The sequence below is a fragment of the Pseudophryne corroboree genome, chromosome 1 (assembly GCF_028390025.1).
Source record: "Pseudophryne corroboree isolate aPseCor3 chromosome 1, aPseCor3.hap2, whole genome shotgun sequence".
NCBI lineage: Eukaryota > Metazoa > Chordata > Amphibia > Anura > Myobatrachidae > Pseudophryne > Pseudophryne corroboree.
Window position 1 is genome coordinate 229,635,675 of NC_086444.1, and position 19,394 is coordinate 229,655,068.

Consider the following 19,394-nt stretch of genomic DNA (forward strand, 5'->3'; position numbering starts at 1 on the left):
TTAGTAACCCACATCACATTCCCCATACTTATAATGGGAAATGTGATGTGGCCAAATTTACTAAAAAAAAAAATGTGAAAAAATACTGCAGTGTGCCCTGTGATAATCTCGCCAGCTCAGGCTGGCGAGTTCACAGGGCAGCACTACGATGTGCACCCTTTTGCCCGACTTTCTCTGCCCCCTGCAGAGAGAGCTGAGCGGGGACCCAGCAGAGTGATCAGCTATGTGTGTCCGATGGACACAGAAGCTGATCACAGTGTAAACCCCCCCCCCCCCCCCCCCCCCCAAGAAAACCGTCCGGGTCCCCCATGTGCTGTGCTGTGACCCCGGTGCAGGGCAGTCGCGATGGGGGGGGGGGGGGACGACCGAGCGGCGGTGGTAGCGGCGATGGCAGCGCATGCGCAGCAGGACATCGGGATAGTTTTTATGAAAAATACCCTGATGGTGCTGCGAAGAGGCATCGCAGGGACAGAGCTTGACCGCAAGCTCTGTCCCTGCACGCGATAATTGATACATCCCTGCGATGTAATCAATTATCGCAGTGCGAGTTGGGGCGATTTTATCACCTGTCATCCACATCCTGGATGCGGATGGTGATAAATAGGCCCCATAAAGCAATTTGTGGCAAGCAGGACTTAGTGATACTGCAAGTAGCAGCAGGACATGTTGTGACTTTCAGTTCCACAACTGCTGGACACCACAGGTTGCATAAATCTGATGGATCACTGCATAGATTGCAGTAGTTTCCCCAATGACAGTAGTCCCAACCTGATGTCACACATGTGACCCGTGCAGTCACACAGCTGGTGGACTGTAACATAGTTGCAGGACTGTCACACACAGCTGGAGGACTGAGACACAGCTACAGGACTGTCACACAAACTAGAAAGACTGTCACACAGCTGGAGGACTGTCACAGCCAGGTGGACTGTCACACTGGGACACATCTGCCTGGCATCTTCAGCACCAGCCTGTGCTCAGTAGCAGCAGCAGCAGCAGGTTGCACCGAGCAGGGTTGCGATGGCAGCGCTACAACTAAACAAACTCTAGTGTGCCTATAAATACCCCCGACTCCCCGCACAGCTGGCAGCCGCCCGGGTGCTCGGAGGTAACACAGAACAATAAGGACGAAGAGTCCTCCCTCCCTGCGGGCATTTCCCCGGCTGTCCTGCTACTGCCTTCACCTCGCTCTCCAAAGGGCTCGTCCGAGAGGGCACCGTGTGCCAGTCCCCACCAGCAGGGTCTCCGCATATCGGAGGGACCCGGGCACACGCAGAGTCGCAGACCCTGCCTCCTTCTCCTGCAGCCGCTCCATTGGCTGCAATCTCTGTTCCAGTGAGTGAGGCTCAGTGCTGAGGGCTTCCATCTCATCATTCCCCCTTCTGGCAGCGCTGTCCTCCTCCTCCGCCGCCCCGACATGCTGAAAGTCACGCTGCCTTCCTCGTCCTCGTCTTCCTCCTCGTCTTCCACAGCGTCCTCGTCCGCCTCCTCCTCCTCCTCCAGGTCCGGCAGCGCTGCGCCCGATTACTGGATCGATGGCTCCAACAAGGACACCTTGGCCCATTACTACGAGCTGGAGTCCGAGCTGGGACGGTAAGGAGAGGGCATCCCTCATGCTGTCATATGAATAGCCCCCTATGCAGCAATGCACACACCGCCGGGGCACTGCATGGCATACATACACCTCTCTCTGCTGCTGTATGGTGAATGCCGGGGAAAGTTGTCATCAGGGTGATGGGAATTACCATAGGTGGTGAGCAGGGATCGCACGCCCTGCAGATATATATATATATATATATATACGTGTATATATACATTTACATACATATTATGTGCAGCGTCTACGGAGGCAGCAGGCATTCTCATTCACAGCACATCTTAGGACAGCGAGCGAAGGACGGGTGTTATCTGTTACTGCCCGGGAGCTGCACTGCACCTGTTATTCAGCTACTAGATCTGATCACTGGGGAATGTCACATTGTATTGTGCCTGGCTGAAGGCAAGGGATGGGAATCTGCGTGGTGCTCTAATATCACTGCTCCCTATTATACCATCTCTACAGTGCTATACATACATGCCATTATTCTGCTGTATTTCTGACCCTCTGTGAGCCTAGCACAGCAATCGGATGATGGGTTTAGTCTTGTTGCCCCCTGTTGGAGATCAGATGATGCTATCGCCACCTTTTTAGGTCACTATACTTACACTTTGCCTGCTGTGGAACAATGGAAGCTCATCTGCCAGTCATCTCTCCCTCTGGGTGATGTGCCCACATTAATAGTGGGTTTTAGTGTGTATATATATATATATATATATATATATATATCACTCTGCCTTCATCAAGGAATAAGCAGAGGACACCTATGTGCTAAAGCATTAATGTCACATTTTCAGTTATGATATGAGACACATTTTAGATAATTCAAATACAGTATATTCTAGTTTGACATGAATTTTTCAGTGTTGTAGAAGGATTTGTGATTCACAATTTGTAGTTTTTCTATTCATTGTGTATTTAATTACCTGTGTTGTTGTCACAAATATTTCACATACTGACTAAATACAAATGATAAAGTCTTCAGCACTGTTGATGCTTGTTATGAGGTTACTGTGTTGCCTGCATATGATGACATGGTAGAGTGAAAGGCTGCTGCCTGAATGGTATTGATGTACAGTACTGTCCTGATGCCGTAAATGAAAACAGGATACATTTGCTTTAAGAAATTGTTAGAAGAACAGGGAAATAGAATTAAACTGAAATTCAGCATAGTTCTGTTGCACAATATCAAATAATCTTTCTGTGCTGTTCTTGTTGGAATGGAAATGCTAATTCAGATTACATAGGACGCGTTCCCATCCTCCAGCCTAGCATTAGCTGTTACAGAAAAAGTATCATTAAAGTGAAAGTTGTTCCTATATGAAAGAACATCTTGGTGAATCCCACTGGAAATAACAGGCAGCACCTCAGAGGATGTGCCAAAATCAGATGGTTTTGTATGGCCAGCAAAGCTCTGCAGTTATTTCTGAAAATAGAAATGCTACTTAAATTATCATACACCCACAGTTACAGTCATATTGATACGCTAAACTAACTACGGCCATAGACATAAATACTTGCACAAACACACAGAAAGAGGCACTTGTCACAAAACAATCTCTGACAAGAGCCTTCGATGTATAAGTTACATGATGCAGTATTCTATTCGTGAAAACTGTAGAGAAGTGAGCCAGTGAGAAGTGCCTGAACATTTATAATTTGAATACTGTACAATTGTACGGAGCAGCTAATTGGTTGCTATGGGCAACTTCTCCACATGCTCACTTCTCCACTCTTTTCACTGCTTCATGAATAGACCCCTGTCATCACTTTACTTTACTTTATCATTCTGTTTTCACACATGACACATGTGCAAATGGACATTTTCAGGGAGAGATCCTACAGATCTCTCTCCCAGTAAATTGTGTGATCTGTAGAACATAGGGGGTCATTCCGAGTTGTTCGCTCGCAAGCTGCTTTTAGCAGCTTTGCACATGCTAAGCCGCCGCCTACTGGGAGTGAATCTTAGCATACTAAAATTGCGAACGAAAGATTAGCAGAATTGCGAATAGACACTTCTTAGCAGTTTCTGAGTAGCTCCAGACTTACTCGGCATCTGCGATCAGTTCAGTGCTTGTCGTTCCTGGTTTGACGTCACAAACACACCCAGCGTTCGCCCAGACACTCCTCCGTTTCTCCAGCCACTCCCGCGTTTTTTCCCAGAAACGGTAGCGTTTTTTCGCACACACCCATAAAACGGCCTGTTTCCACCCAGAAACACCCACTTCCTGTCAATCACATTACGATCACCAGAACGAAGAAAAAACCTCGTAATGCCGTGAGTAAAATACCTAACTGCATAGCAAATTTACTTGGCGCAGTCGCACTGCGGACATTGCGCATGCGCATTCGCGACTAATCACTCCGTTGCGACAAAAAAATAACGAACGAACAACTCGGATTGACCCCCATAGTTCAAATATCTAATGGGCCCTACACACTGGGCGATAATACTCAAAGATATGAATGATCTCATTCATTAATGAACAAGATACCATTCATATCTTTCAGTGTGGAGGCACCAGCAATAAACGATGTGCGGTCCCGCGCTCGTTCATCACTGGTGCCCCGTCGCTTGTACATGCAGGCCAATATGGACGATCTCGTCCATATTTGCCTGCACTGCTATGGAGCCGGGTGACGGGGGGAGTGAAGAAACTTCACTCCCCCTGTCACTGCCGCCGTGTTGCCCGTCGGCCGTATCCGCCGTCGGGCAGCTCGGCGGCGGATGTGCCAGTGTGTAGGGCCCATAACACCATCTCATATTCTAGTACTTGGTAGATCTCATAAATAGCAGCCAGAACCATATGGGGCTGCTTTTCTGTTTTTCCAGGGACAGATCCCAGTTGTTGGTAGCCAGCAAACCAAAAAAGCACACTAATGGGTAAAACCATGTTCACTGCAGGGTGGGGGGTGGGGGGGGGGGGGGGAGGGGGGGTTAGATATAACATGTGCAGAGAGAGTTAGATTTGGGTGTGGTGTGTTCAAACTGAAATCTAAATTTCGGTGTAAAAATAAAGCAGCCAATATTTACCCTGCACAGAAACAAAATAACCCACTCAAATCTAACTCTCTCCGCAAATGTTACATCTGCCCCACCTGCAGTGCAATATGGTTTTGCCCAATTGCTAACTTTTTTGGTTTGCTAACAACTGTGAATACCCCCCAAAGTCTGAACCAAAGCCTTGGAATGTAGACCTGTGGTGAGATGTAATGCCGGCCGAACTCTGACTTTTTTTAAAGGGACAATCAACTTACAAGGCATGGTTTTGCCTTTAAAAGAATTTCCCCTTTAAAAAAAGTTAGAGTTCGGCCGGCTTCCCGCACAGCCACCGAACATGGGCGGCATTACGTCCCACCTCTGGAGTGGTTGTCAGTGTCTAGGGCCAGATGGTCAATCAGCAAGGCAAAGTAGTAGGAACAGCTAAACCAATGGTTCCCAAACTCGGTTCTCAAGGATCACTGTTTTCCAGATATCTTATAGATGTTACAGCCTATTTTCAACTTGTTAGTTCTATAGTTCTGACTCTTTTGATCTCTGTGTGTGCTGATGTACTGTTGTTTTTTCTCTGACGTCCTAGTGGATGCTGGGAACTCCGTAAGGACCATGGGGAATAGACGGGCTCCGCAGGAGACTGGGCACTCTAAAGAAAAGATTAGGTACTATCTGGTGTGCACTGGCTCCTCCCTCTATGCCCCTCCTCCAGACCTCAGTTAGAATCTGTGCCCGGCCAGAGCTGGGTGCTCCTAGTGGGCTCTCCTGAGCTTACTAGTAAAGAAAGTATTTATTAGGTTTTTTATTTTCAGTGAGCTTCTGCTGGCAACAGACTCACTGCTGCGTGGGACTAAGGGGAGAGAAGCAAACCTACCTACTTGCAGCTAGCTTGTGCTTCTTAGGCTACTGGACACCATTAGCTCCAGAGGGTTCGAACACAGGCACCTGTCCTCGATCGTCCGTTCCCGGAGCCGCGCCGCCGTCCCCCTCGCAGAGCCAGAAGAACAGAAGCTTGAAGACGACGAAATCGGCGGCTGAAGACTCCTGTCTTCATTAAGGTAGCGCACAGCACCGCAGCTGTGCGCCATTGCTCCCAGCACACTTACACACTCCGGTCACTGTAGGGTGCAGGGCGCTGGGGGGGGGGGGGCGCCCTGGGCTGCAATTGAAGTACCTTTTGGCATAAAAATACATATATACAGTCTGGCACTGTATATATGTAAAAACCCCCGCCATTTTTTCACACAGAAAGCGGGACAGAAGCCCGCCACTGAGGGGGCGGGGCCTTCTTCCTCAGCACACCAGCGCCATTTTCTCTTCACAGCTCCGCTGGAAGCATCTCCCCAGGCTCTCCCCTACAGTATCCAGGTACAAGACGGGTTAAAAAGAGAGGGGGGGCACATAAATTTAGGCGCAAATAAGACATATAAAGCAGCTATTGGGTAAATCACTTATTATCAGTGAGAATCCCTGTGTTATATAGCGCTGTGGTGTGTGCTGGCATACTCTCTCTCTGTCTCCCCAAAGGACTTTGTGGGGTCCTGTCCTCAGTCTGAGCATTCCCTGTGTGTGTGCGGTGTGTCGGTACGGCTGTGTCGACATGTTTGATGAGGAAGGTTACGTGGAGGCGGAGCAAGGGCAGATAAGTGTGGTGTCGCCCCCGTTGGGGCCGACACCTGATTGGATGGATATGTGGAAGGTCTTAAATGACAATGTAAACTCCTTACATAAAAGGTTTGATGACGCTGCAGCCTTGGGACAGCCGGGGTCTCAGCCCGCGCCTGCCCAGGCGACTCAGAAACCGTCAGGGGCTCATAAACGCCCTCTATCTCAGATGGTTGACACAGATGTCGACACGGAGTCCGACTCCAGTGTCGACGATGATGAGGCACATTTACAGTCTAAAATGACCAAGGCCATCCGATACATGATTATTGCAATGAAAGATGTATTACACATTTCTGAGATTAACCTTGTTAATACCAAGAGGGTTTATATGTTTGGGAAGAAAAAGCAGCCAGTGACTTTTCCCCCATCTGATAAATTAAATGAATTGTGTGAAGAAGCGTGGAGTTCCCCTGATAAGAAATTAGTGATTTCTAAGAGGTTACTGATGGCGTACCCTTTCCCGCCAACGGACAGGTTATGTTGGGAAACATCCCCTAGGGTGGACAAGGCGCTGACACGTTTATCTAAAAAGGTGGCCCTGCCGTTTCAGGATACGGCCGCCCTAAAGGAGCCTGCGGATAGAAAGCAGGAAGCTATCCTGAAGTCAGTGTATACACACTCTGGTACTCTACTGAGACCTGCTATTGCTTCAGCCTGGATGTGTAGTGCTGTAGCAGCGTGGACAGATACTCTGTTAGACGACATAGATTCCCTCGACAGAGATACTGTTTTGCTATCCCTGGGCCATATCAAAGACGTCGTCTTATATATGCGGGATGCTCAGAGGGACATTTGCCTGCTGGGCTCTAGAATTAATGCTATGTCCATTTCTGCCAGGAGGGTCTTATGGACTCGGCAATGGACAGGAGATGCTGATTCTAAAAAACACATGGAGGTTTTGCCTTATAAGGGTGAGGAATTGTTTGGGGACGGTCTGTCGGACCTCGTGTCTACAGCGACAGCTGGAAAGTCGACTTTCTTGCCTCAGGTTTCCTCACAGCCTAAGAAAGCACCGTATTATCAAATGCAGTCATTTCGTTCCCAAAAAGGCAAGAGGGTCAGGGGCGCATCCTTTCTTGCCAGAGGCAGGGGTAGAGGTAAGAAGCTGCACCATGCAGCCAGTTCCCAGGAACAAAAGTCCTCCCCTGCTTCCACTAAGTCCACCGCATAACGTTGGGGCTCCACAGGCGGAGCCAGGTGCGGTGGGGGCGCGTCTCCGAAACTTCAGCAACCAGTGGGTTCGCTCACAGGTGGATCTCTGGGCTATACAAATTGTATCTCAGGGATACAAGCTGAAATTCGAAGCGACTCCCCCCCGCCGTTACCTCAAATCAGCCTTGCCAGCTTCCCCCATGGAAAGGGAGGTAGTGCTGGCGGCAATTCACAAGCTGTACCTCCAGCAAGTGATTGTCAGGGTCCCCCTCCTTCAACAGGGAAGGGGTTACTATTCCACAATGTTTGTGGTACCGAAACCGGACGGTTCGGTGAGACCCATTCTGAATATAAAATCCTTGAACACTTATATAAAGAAATTCAAGTTCAAAATGGAATCGCTCAGAGCGGTTATTGCAAGCCTGGAAGAGGGGGATTTTATGGTGTCGCTGGACATCAAAGATGCTTACTTGCATGTCCCCATTTACCTACCTCACCAGGAGTACCTCAGGTTTGTGGTACAGGATTGTCATTACCAGTTCCAGACGTTGCCGTTTGGCCTGTCCACGGCACCGAGAATATTTACCAAGGTAATGGCCGAAATAATGATACTCCTTCGGCAGAAGGGAGTTATAATTATCCCATACTTGGACGATCTCCTCATAAAGGCGAGGTCCAGGGAGCAGTTGTTGATCAGCGTAGCACTCTCTCAGGAAGTGTTGCAACAGCACGGCTGGATTCTGAATGTTCCAAAGTCGCAGCTGATTCCTACGACGCGTCTGCTTTTCCTGGGCATGATTCTGGACACAGAACAGAAGAAGGTGTTTCTCCCGGTGGAGAAGGCCCAGGAATTAGCATCTCTGGTCAGGGACCTCCTGAAACCAAAACAGGTATCGGTGCATCACTGCACGCAAGTCCTGGGAAAGATGGTGGCTTCATACGAAGCCATTCCCTTCGGCAGGTTCCATGCGAGGATCTTTCAGTGGGATCTGTTGGACAAGTGGTCCGTATCACATCTTCAGATGCATCGGCTGATCACCCTGTCCCCAAAGGCCAGGGTGTCTCTTCTGTGGTGGCTGCAGAGTGCTCACCTTCTCGAGGGCCGCAGGTTCGGCATACAGGACTGGGTCCTGGTGACCACGGATGCAAGCCTCCGAGGGTGGGGGGCAGTCACTCAGGGAAGAAACTTCCAAGGGCTGTGGTCAAGTCTGGAGACTTCTGTACACATAAATATACTGGAACTAAGGGCCATTTACAATGCCCTGAGTCAAGCAGAGCCCCTGCTTCGAAACCGGCCAGTACTGATTCAGTTAGACAACATCACGGCGGTCGCCCATGTAAACCGCCAGGGCAGCACAAGAAGCAGGATGGCAATGGCGGAAGCCACAAAGATTCTTCGGTGGGCGGAGAATCACGTGCAAACACTGTCAGCAGTGTTCATTCCGGGAGTGGACAACTGGGAAGCAGACTTCCTCAGCAGACACGACCTCCACCCGGGAGAGTGGGGACTTCATCAAGAAGTCTTCACACAGATCGCAAAGCGATGGGAACTGCCACAGGTGGACATGATGGCGTCCCGCCTCAACAAAAAGCTAAAAAGATATTGCGCCAGGTCAAGGAACCCTCAGGCGATAGCTGTGGACGCCCTAGTGACACCGTGGGTGTACCAGTCGGTATATGTGTTTCCTCCTCTTCCTCTCATACCCAAGGTACTGAGAATAGTAAGAAAGAGAGGAATAAGAACAATACTCATTGTTCCGGATTGGCCAAGAAGGACTTGGTACCCGGAACTGCAAGAAATGCGCACAGAGGACCCATGGCCTCTGCCTCTCAGACAGGACCTGCTGCAACAAGGGCCCTGTCTGTTCCAAGACTTACCACGGCTGCGTTTGACGGCATGGCGGTTGAACGCCGGATCCTAGCTGAAAAAGGCATTCCGGATGAAGTTATTCCTACGCTGATAAAGGCTAGGAAAGACGTGACAGCAAAGCATTATCACCGTATATGGCGAAAATATTTTGCTTGGTGTGAGGCCAGGAAGGCCCCTACAGAGGAATTCCAGCTGGGTCGATTCCTGCACTTCCTACAGTCAGCGGTGACTATGGGCCTAAAATTGGGGTCCATAAGGGTCCAGATTTCGGCCCTATCCTTCTTCTTTCAAAAAGAACTGGCTTCACTGCCTGAGGTTCAGACGTTTGTTAAGGGAGTGCTGCATATTTAGCCCCCTTTTGTGCCACCAGTGGCACCCTGGGATCTTAACGTTGTGTTGGATTTCCTGAAATCCCACTGGTTTGAGCCACTTAGGACCGTGGAACTAAAGTATCTCACGTGGAAAGTGGTCATGCTGTTGGCCTTAGCATCGGCTAGGCGTGTGTCGGAATTGGCGGCTTTGTCATGTAAAAGCCCATATCTGATCTTCCATATGGACAGGGCAGAATTGAGGACTCGTCCCCAATTTCTCCCAAAGGTGGTATCATCGTTTCATTTGAACCAACCTATTGTGGTGCCTGCGGCTACTCGGGTCTTGGAGGACTCCAAGTTACTGGAAGTAGTCAGGGCTTTGAAAATATATGTTTCCAGAACGGCTGGAGTCAGGAAGACTGACTCGCTGTTTATCCTGCATGCACCCAACAAGCTGGGTGCTCCTGCTTCAAAGCAAACTATTGCGCGCTGGATCTGTAGCACGATTCAGCTAGCTCATTCTGCGGCTGGATTGCCGCATCCAAAATCAGTGAAAGCCCATTCCACAAGGAAGGTGGGCTCTTCTTGGGCGGCTGCCCGAGGGGTCTCGGCTTTCAAACACATTTGCAAAGTTCTACAAGTTTGATACCCTGGCTGAGGAGGACCTTGTGTTTGCTCATTCGGTGCTGCAGAGTCATCCGCACTCTCCCGCCCGTTTGGGAGCTTTGGTATAATCCCCATGGTCCTTACGGAGTTCCCAGCATCCAGTAGGACGTCAGAGAAAATAAGAATTTACTCACCGGTAATTCTATTTCTCGTAGTCCGTAGTGGATGCTGGGCGCCCGTCCCAAGTGCGGACTTTCTGCAATACGTGTATATAGTTATTGCTTAAATAAGGGTTATTGTTATGAGCCATCCGTTGAGTGAGGCTCAGTTGTTGTTCATACTGTTAACTGGGTAAGGTTATCACAAGTTGTACGGTGTGATTGGTGTGGCTGGTATGAGTCTTACCCTGGATTCAAATTTCCTTTCCTTGTAATGTCAGCTCGTCCGGGGCACAGTTTCCCTAACTGAGGTCTGGAGGAGGGGCATAGAGGGAGGAGCCAGTGCACACCAGATAGTACCTAATCTTTTCTTTAGAGTGACCAGTCTCCTGCGGAGCCCGTCTATTCCCCATGGTCCTTACGGAGTTCCCAGCATCCACTACGGACTACGAGAAATAGAATTACCGGTGAGTAAATTCTTATTTTTACCTCCCATATTTTTGTATTTTATGTTTGACTGTATCAACCAATAAATAAACTCTTAAAAAAAAAGTTGATGTTTTCCAGGTCACCTGACAGATGCACTGTGTATCATCAGCTGTCACATTTTAAAAATCCAATTTGAAAACATGACCTGTTATTGCTCCTTGTGGACTGAGGGGTAGATGTATGAGCACTTGTTATGGGGGAGAATTGGCACCAGCACTTGTTATGTGCGCTGATACCATTTCTACCCCATGTATGACCGCAGTGATTACCGACAAATAACAGGGATAGCACGCCATTATGCAGGGTAATGTATGACCAGTCAGTAGCACTGACTGTTCCGACTCCTGCAGCTATCGAGTTTGGCAGATGCAAGTGTCGTTGCCCCATTCACAGCAGCAGGGACAGATCTGTCCCCGGCTGCAGCGGCTGCATGTGAGATCTTGCGATGTATGCCCAGTGAGCCAGTCGGAGGAGAGACACAGCGTATCAGCACGAGGCTGATGCGTTGTGGGGGCCCTGGCAGGGATCCGACAGGCGAGATGTTCTTACATCGCAGCGTTAGCACTTCCCATTTCGCCTCATTAAAAGAGGCAAAGCAGGAAGAACCATATCGGTACAATATGTGCCGGTATCATACATCTGCCCCTGAGTTTAGGAACCACTGCGCTAGACTGATTAAAGTGCAAAAGCATATCAGACAGTTGTATACCCACAGATTGCAGGGGATTGGTTGTAGACATGAAGTGGGCAGACAGGTGTTCCTTGCAGATTCATGATAAACAAGAGTTTCTGAACACCTTTTGTTGCAGTGTACCCAATAATATTTCTGCTACCAAACCCATAGGACGTGGAATCATTTATTATCATTTACTTATTAACAGTTTCTTATATAGCGCAGCAAATTCTGTTGCGCTTTACAATTGGAAACAACAGTGATAAAACAAACTGGGTAATAACAGACAGATGGTACAATAATTCATATATAATTGATGATATTGTGATTACACATAAATGCCCTTATTTGCAAATAGTAACATGCATATTGTGTGAACATCCGATGTATAGGGAAATTAAACACAAGATGAAATAAAATATGGTATTGCCGCTTGATGAATATCCAAAAAAAAAAAAAAAAGTCTTGTGAGAAAAGGAGTATCTTTGTTCCAGATATATAGGAGTCAGTCTTTATCTGAAGGGATTTCCTTTCCCCTCAGTGTGAGTCTAACCAGTGTGCCCAGAGGCGGTTCTTTTGTCAATAATTGATCGTAGGTGGAGGTCGTGTTCTGGGAGGCCGGCGTCCCGGCCTGCCAGGTGCAACTTACCCTCACGATGTGATGTTTAGTTCTCTTTGTTCACTCTGTGGTGAGTGATGATGTGGCCACTTGCGCTGTTTCCGCTGTATCCGTCCCCGGTGGTGCTCCTCAGCAGACAGGGCTGGAAGCCTTCCTGGCTCTGCTGCTAGGCTGCCGGGTCCCGCCAGAAGCCGCACTGAACAACCGGAAGTTGCATTGCCGCAACGCTCCGCTTCTTCCTATGTCCTGTGCGGTCTCAACGGCCGCTCCACTCGCCGGCCGGCGAGGAGTCTTTGGATGTAGTTTGCGGTGATGTGCTGGCAAGCTTGAGGTGTCTGCATGGATCTGTTTCCAACGCGTTTCGGCCGCAACTGGCCTTCTTCAAGGATTCAGAGTGCTGTCCCATTGGGTTCTTTTATTGGTCTTTCTGACCAATCGGATGCGGTGGGTGTGGTTCCAAATGGGTAATTGATGTTGTGGTGGGTGTGGTTCCAAATGGGTGATTGATGTTTCCATGAAAATGCTTCACTTAGTGCATCTGTTCATTTCAAACAGTAGTGTGCCAGACTTTTTTACTTTTATGGTATGGTGTTTGACGACAACGTGTATATATATATATATATATATATATATATATATATAACAAAACCAAATGGAGGCACTCAGAAAGAAAGGAGACGACACACCGCTGGATAGGTCTGACCTATCCAGCGGTGTGTCGTCTCCTTTCTTTCTGAGTGCCTCCATTTGGTTTTGTTATCTGTATGCTCTGCATGAGGTTGTGCACCGGAACAAGCTGTCTACATTGAAACCGTGAGTGCCGGACATATTGGAACTATATATATATATATATATATATATATATATATATAACGTGTATATATATAGATAGTGGTTTCTTGGTCATATGTATCAACATACATGAATAGTAGTTCTACGGTTAAGTAGAGATATCATTTTCTACAAACATATCACATTTGCATATGTATTCATGTCTATGTATAAGTGGATATGGGTGTCTGGTTTTCCAGTGTCCGATAGTGTGCTCCAACCTGTAATAATTATTTGACTAGTATGCTGTTGTTAAAGTCAATGTTGAGACCTTTCGGTGCCATGGTTTTGAGATTAAAGATCCATTTTAATTCGTTCCTAGCCAATATTTTATTGAAATCCCCACCTCTCCAATTTCTGAGTGGTTTCTCTATTGCTATGAAGAACAAAGTGGTGGGATTTGCCCCATGTATTTCTTTGTAATGTGTTGATACGCTGTGGTTCTCACTTCTCATATCCAATTTTGATGTTTCTTATATGTTCATATATCCTATTTTTTAATGGTCTGATGGTTCTGCCTATATATTCTAGCCCACACGGGCATCTCAATAGGTATATCACCCCCTTACTTTCACATGAGACTTCATGTTTGATTTTTTTTGGATATTCATCAAGCGGCAATACCATATTTTATTTCATCTTGTGTTTAATTTCCCTATACATCGGATGTTCACACAATATGCATGTTACTATTTGCAAATAAGGGCATTTATGTGTAATCACAATATCATTAATTATATATGAATTGTTGTACCATCTGTTATACTAAGCATTGTGACTTATAAAGGTATTTACAGATCATAGAGATACATCATTTCTCACATACAAACACCAAATAGAGGGTGAGCGCAGGTATCCAAAACCTGTACGATAACATTAGCCCTAGAGTCTGGACAACTCTCCAGATACCAGCAGCCCCCTTGAACAAGATACACATACTGTGCGCTCCACGCTAACCCCTTGATTTAATAACAGACAGACATAGAGGTAGGAAGGCCCTGCTCGCAAGCTTACAGTCTATAGGGAAATAGGCATTGATAGACAGGGATAGGTTCACCCTACTGCATAATACTCCACCTGATTGCAATCATTCTACAGAGTCTGTCTGCGATTCTTTTACCTAAGAATATTTGTTACCGACACTCCACAACTGTTTCCTAGCAATGTTTTATTATTATTTTTATCATAGATCTGGTATTGGCTGAAATAGTAGCTATAAGTTATACCTGCACAGTGAAATCTTATGTTGCATAGCTCTCAATCTAATGTGATTCTAACAATTCTTTATATTAAAGTACAGGGTGGTCCATAAGTGTGGAAACACCCCTATAAAAAGAAAATGAGTAAGGAAATATTAATCCAGTGTCAAACTTCAAGATGGCCACCATACTGGTGAGATACCCTAAAAAGTTTTCCCCGATTTCCATATCAGATATATAGACATTGGCTATTAATATTTCCTTACTCATTTCCTTTTTATAAGGGTGTTTCCACACTTATGGCACACTGTACTTTTCCTTGAAGCCACTATGATCCTTATAATTCTTATTTTTTAACATATTTGGCTACCAATTCAAGTGCTGGGCGGGTGCAGTGCACGATTTTCCACTAGGTACATGAGTAACGTGCTTAGGGGCGGCACAGCATCTCCCCAAACCAGAGGAGCAGCACTGCAGTCCTCTTCCCCCTCCTCGTGGTGGGGCTTGCAGGGCGGGCAGTCACCCCACCAGTGCCATCAGCATCTGCCTGCTGACCGTTCGTCTCCCACTGTGGCCGCCTGCCGCTGCCCGCATCCCTCCCCCCGGTCTGGCCACTTTCCACCTCAACCCTCCAGCTTTGGCCGCAGCCCTCCCATTCACCCGTCCATTTCCTGTGGGCCGCGTTCTCCCCCCCTGTAGCTACTTACTTGACGCTGGGGAGGAAGAGCCAGGAGCTGAGGGAGAGGAGCCAGCGCAGATGGGGGTGAGACACAGAGACAGACACACCAGACACACACACTCACTCACTCTCGCACTCTCACCTGGTGCTGTGCTTTAAGGGGCCACCTGGTGCAATGTGTATAATGGGCTACCTGGTGCAATGTGTATGATGGGCTACCTGATACAATGTGTATGATGGGATACCTGGTGCAATGTGAATAATGGGCTACCAGGTGCAGTGCGTATAATGGGCTACCTGCTGCAACGTGTATAATGGGCTACCTGCTGCAACGTGTATAAGGGGCTACCTGGTGCAATGTATATAAGGGGCCATCTGGTGCAATGTGTGTAAGGGGCTATCTGGTGCAATGTGTATAAGGGGCTACCTGGCGCAATGTGTATAAGGAGCTACCTCGCGCAATGTGTATAACAGGCTCGACTTGCCGCAATATGTATAACATGCTCGACCTGGTGCAATATGTATAAGGGGCTACCTGGCGCAATGTGTATAAGGGGCTACCTGGTGCAATGTGTATAAGGAGCTACCTGGCGCAATGTATATAACAGGCTCGACCTGCCGCAATATGTATAACATGCTCGACCTGGTGCAATATGTATAAGGGGCTACCTGGCGCAATGTGTATAAGGAGCTACCTGGCGCAATGTGTATAACAGGCTCGACCTGCCGCAATATGTATAACATGCTCGACCTGGTGCAATGTGTATAAGGGGCTACCTGGCGCAATGTGTATAAGGGGCTACCTGGTGCAATGTGTATAAGGGGCTTGACCTGCCGCAATATGTATAACGTGCTCGACCTGGTGCAATATGTATAAGGGGCTACCTGGCGCAATGTGTATAAGGGGCTACCTGGTGCAATATGTATAAGGCGCTCGACCTGGCGCAATGTGTATAAGAAGCTCTACCTGGCGCAATGTGTATAAGAGGCTCTACCTGGCGCAATGTGTATAAGAGGCTCTACCTGGCACAGTGTGTATACAGCAGTTACCACCCTGCATCAGAGCAGCGGTGCAGCACGGCATTCTCCCCTCCCACCGCCGCATCAGAGCAGCAACGGATGAAGGGCGGATGGACAGGCGGGTTGGGAGGAATGGTTGTAGAGGCACAGAGCACCCAAGCAAAGGTACAGCTGGTTAGTTATTAAGCCCTATAAACAGAGGGGGGGTTTGGATGTTCAGCAGCCAATATCATTGTGCTTGGGGGGGAGGCCAATATCATTCTGCCTAGGGGAGGCCTGACCCCTAAATCCGGCTCTGGGTAGGTGATGGAAAGCGTTGCATCACGCCAGTACTAGGCAACCTCATTCCCAATAGTGATATATTGGGTAACCCTCTTACCTTCTATAGGCCTGTATAGGCTTCTATAGGTCCATATATTGCATTTAGCCTCATTTTTAAGTTGAAAAAAATATACTTAATCAATGAAAGAGACTCTTTCTCTCTTACTGTCACTCTCTCTCTTTCTCTCGCCCTCTCCCTGTTTTTCGCTCTCCACTGGGAGAGCAGAAGGAGGAAATGGCACACAGTGAGGGAGGAGAAACCATCTGCCCATGACTGCGCATGTCAGGGACAAACATTTTATAGCGTTATATAACAGATAATTGATATTACAGTGTGCAGTCTTTGTACACTGCCCAACCACTGGCATAATCACCAGCAAAGCCACAAATACAAAATATGGGTTAATTGAAGTGAGATATATCAGTTGTGTATTTGAGGTCCATGTTTCCCATGTAAATAGTTATTCCCCTCTACCGCTGTCAGTTAATACTGGTACAGTTTTAAAAAAAACCTCTGTCAGTTTGGCTCCAAAAAGGTACATTGACCTGAGCATCTGTATTTGAGAAATGGTAACTGTTTGAAGGTTATTCTGTGTAAGGAAGATATATATTAATTGAATCATTAATGTTGGTTGCTATGCCTTTAATATATCGATTTAGATAGAGAAGTTTAGAAATGAGAATTACTATTTTTCTTGATGGATGTTTGGTGGAAAAAGTATAAAAACAAATGTATTTAGAACCGTCTATTAGAAATTAGAGGACTTGCCAAAGGTAACAATTGGGTAAGCAGTTGCAGTTGGGCAAAACCATGTGCACTGCAGGGGGGGGGGGGGGGGGAGGGGCAGATATAACATGTGCAGAGAGAGTTAGATTTGGGTGGGGTGTGTTCAAACTGTTAATTGCAGTGTAAAAATAAAGCAGCCAGTATTTACCCTGCACAGAAACAAAATAACCCACCCAAATCTAACTCTCTGCAAATGTTTTATCTGCCCCCCCTTCAGTGCACATAGTTTTGCCCAACTGCTAACAAATTTACTGCTGCGATCAACTCTGAATTACCCCCATTGTGTGGTTAAGTAATGTGAAGTGTCTTGTTTCCTTTTTTTTAACTTCCAGGCTCAGTTTGGATATTGAGATTACTGACTGCAGCAAGTCTGCAAGAATAAAGAATGACGCGTCATCAAGTACAGCAACTTTTGAGTGCGTTCCTCAGTATCTGTGTGCTGCCAAATCAACTTTTTTGTCAAGTAAATGTTAAACTGAGACAAGTTCACAAACTCCTCTGATATGTTTGAGTATGGTAACATTCAGTGGAACTCAATCTGTTAGATATAGGCCCTCATTCCGAGTCGTTCGCTCGGTATTTTTCTTCGCATCGCAGCGTTTTTCTGCTTAGTACGCATGCGCAATGTTCGCACTGCGACTGCGCCAAGTAATTTTGCTATGAAGATAGTATTTTTACTCACGGCTTTTTCTTCGCTCCGGCGATCGTAGTGTGATTGACAGGAAATGGGTGTTACTGGGCGGAAACACGGCGTTTTATGGGCGTGTGGATAAAAACGCTACCGTTTCCGGAAAAAACGCGGGAGTGGCCGGAGAAACGGAGGAGTGTCTGGGCGAACGCTGGGTGTGTTTGTGACGTCAAACCAGGAACGACAAGCACTGAACTGATCGCAGATGCCGAGTAAGGTTGAAGCTACTCTGAAACTGCTAAGTAATTTGTAATCGCAATATTGCGAATACATCGTTCGCAATTTTAAGAAGCTAAGATTCACTCCCAGTAGGCGGCGGCTTAGCGTGTGTAACTCTGCTAAAATCGCCTTGCGAGCGAACAACTCGGAATGAGGGCCATAGGGTGGGATGTATTAACATACATCGCCGCACCTCGCCGGTTACCGCAGCGATGTTGATCGCGTATGTACTAACATATGCGATCAACATCGCGATGCGGTGACGGAGGCCCCCCGCGATACCTGTTAGGTGGTCTGCGGGGGGTCTCCGTCACCTCCATGGGGTCCCCACACAGGCTAGATGCCGGGAAGCAGCAGCAGGCTGCCCCTGGCGCCTCCTCCTCCCCCCTGCAGCCGGAAGGACGTCCGGCTGCGTTGCTAGTGGGAGGAGGAGATTACCTTCCGGGTCCGGGGCATCATGGAGGAAGGTAAGCTGGGGGGGAGGGGGGTCGGCGTCTGCGGCGGTGTCGGCGGGTTGCGGCGGTCGGCGAAAAGAAGCCCATAGGCTTCTATAGGGTATCGCCATCCAGAGATGGCGATACCCTGGACGCCGAAAACGCGGCGGTAGGGTGTTAGTAAATATGAAAATGCGGTAAAACCCCCGTTTTCGGGGGTTTTACCGCATTTTTGCTTTAGTACATCCCGCCCATACTGTGTTCAGTCATTTTCACACATTGGGGGTCATTCCGCGTTGTTCGCTCGTTATTTTTTTCTCGCAACGGAGCGATTAGTCGCTAATGCGCATGTGCAATGTCCGCAGTGCGACTGCGCCAAGTAAATTTGCTATGTAGTTAGGTATTTCACTCACGGCATTACGAGGTTTTTTCTTCGTTCTGGTGATCGTAATGTGATTGACAGGAAGTGGGTGTTTCTGGGCGGAAACTGGCCGTTTTATGGGTGTGTGTGAAAAAACGCTACCGTTTCTGGGGAAAACGCGGGAGTGGCTGGAGAAACGGAGGAGTGTCTGGGCGAACGCTGGGTGTGTTTGTGACGTCAAACCAGGAACGACAAGCACTGAACTGATCGCAGATGCCGAGTAAGTCTCGAGCTACTCAGAAACTGCTAAGAAGTGTCTATTCGCAATTTTGCTAATCTTTCGTTCGCAATTTTAATATGCTAAGATTCACTCCCAGTAGGCGGCGGCTTAGCGTGTGCAAAGCTGCTAAAAGCAGCTTGCGAGCGAACAACTCGGAATGACCACCATTAACTATTCATTTTATCTCACTTGTGCAGCAGATACTAAAACTGTGTCTTGCTCATTCTAACTTTTTTCTCTGGGGGTCATTCCGAGTTGTTCGCTCGCAAGCGGATTTTAGCAGATTTGCTCATGCTAAGCCGCCGCCTACTGGGAGTGAATCTTAGCTTCTTAAAATTGCGAACGATGTATTCGCAATATTGCGATTACACACCTCGTAGCAGTTTCTGAGTAGCTCCAGACTTACTCGGCATCTGCGATCAGTTCAGTGCTTGTCC

At 47.7% G+C, this 19,394-nt stretch overlaps 1 protein-coding gene across 1 annotated transcript in view; it reads left to right on the plus strand.

Moving 5' to 3' along the window:
- Positions 1-954: 954 nt before the first annotated feature.
- The window catches only part of CAMK4 (calcium/calmodulin dependent protein kinase IV), a 495,844-nt gene continuing 477,404 nt past the window's right edge, over positions 955-19,394 (plus strand). Inside the window, exon 1 of the mRNA XM_063964113.1 lies at positions 955-1,593. Coding sequence (XP_063820183.1) covers positions 1,418-1,593 — 176 coding nt within the window. The 5' untranslated portion in view covers positions 955-1,417. The remainder of the gene's footprint in view (positions 1,594-19,394) is intronic.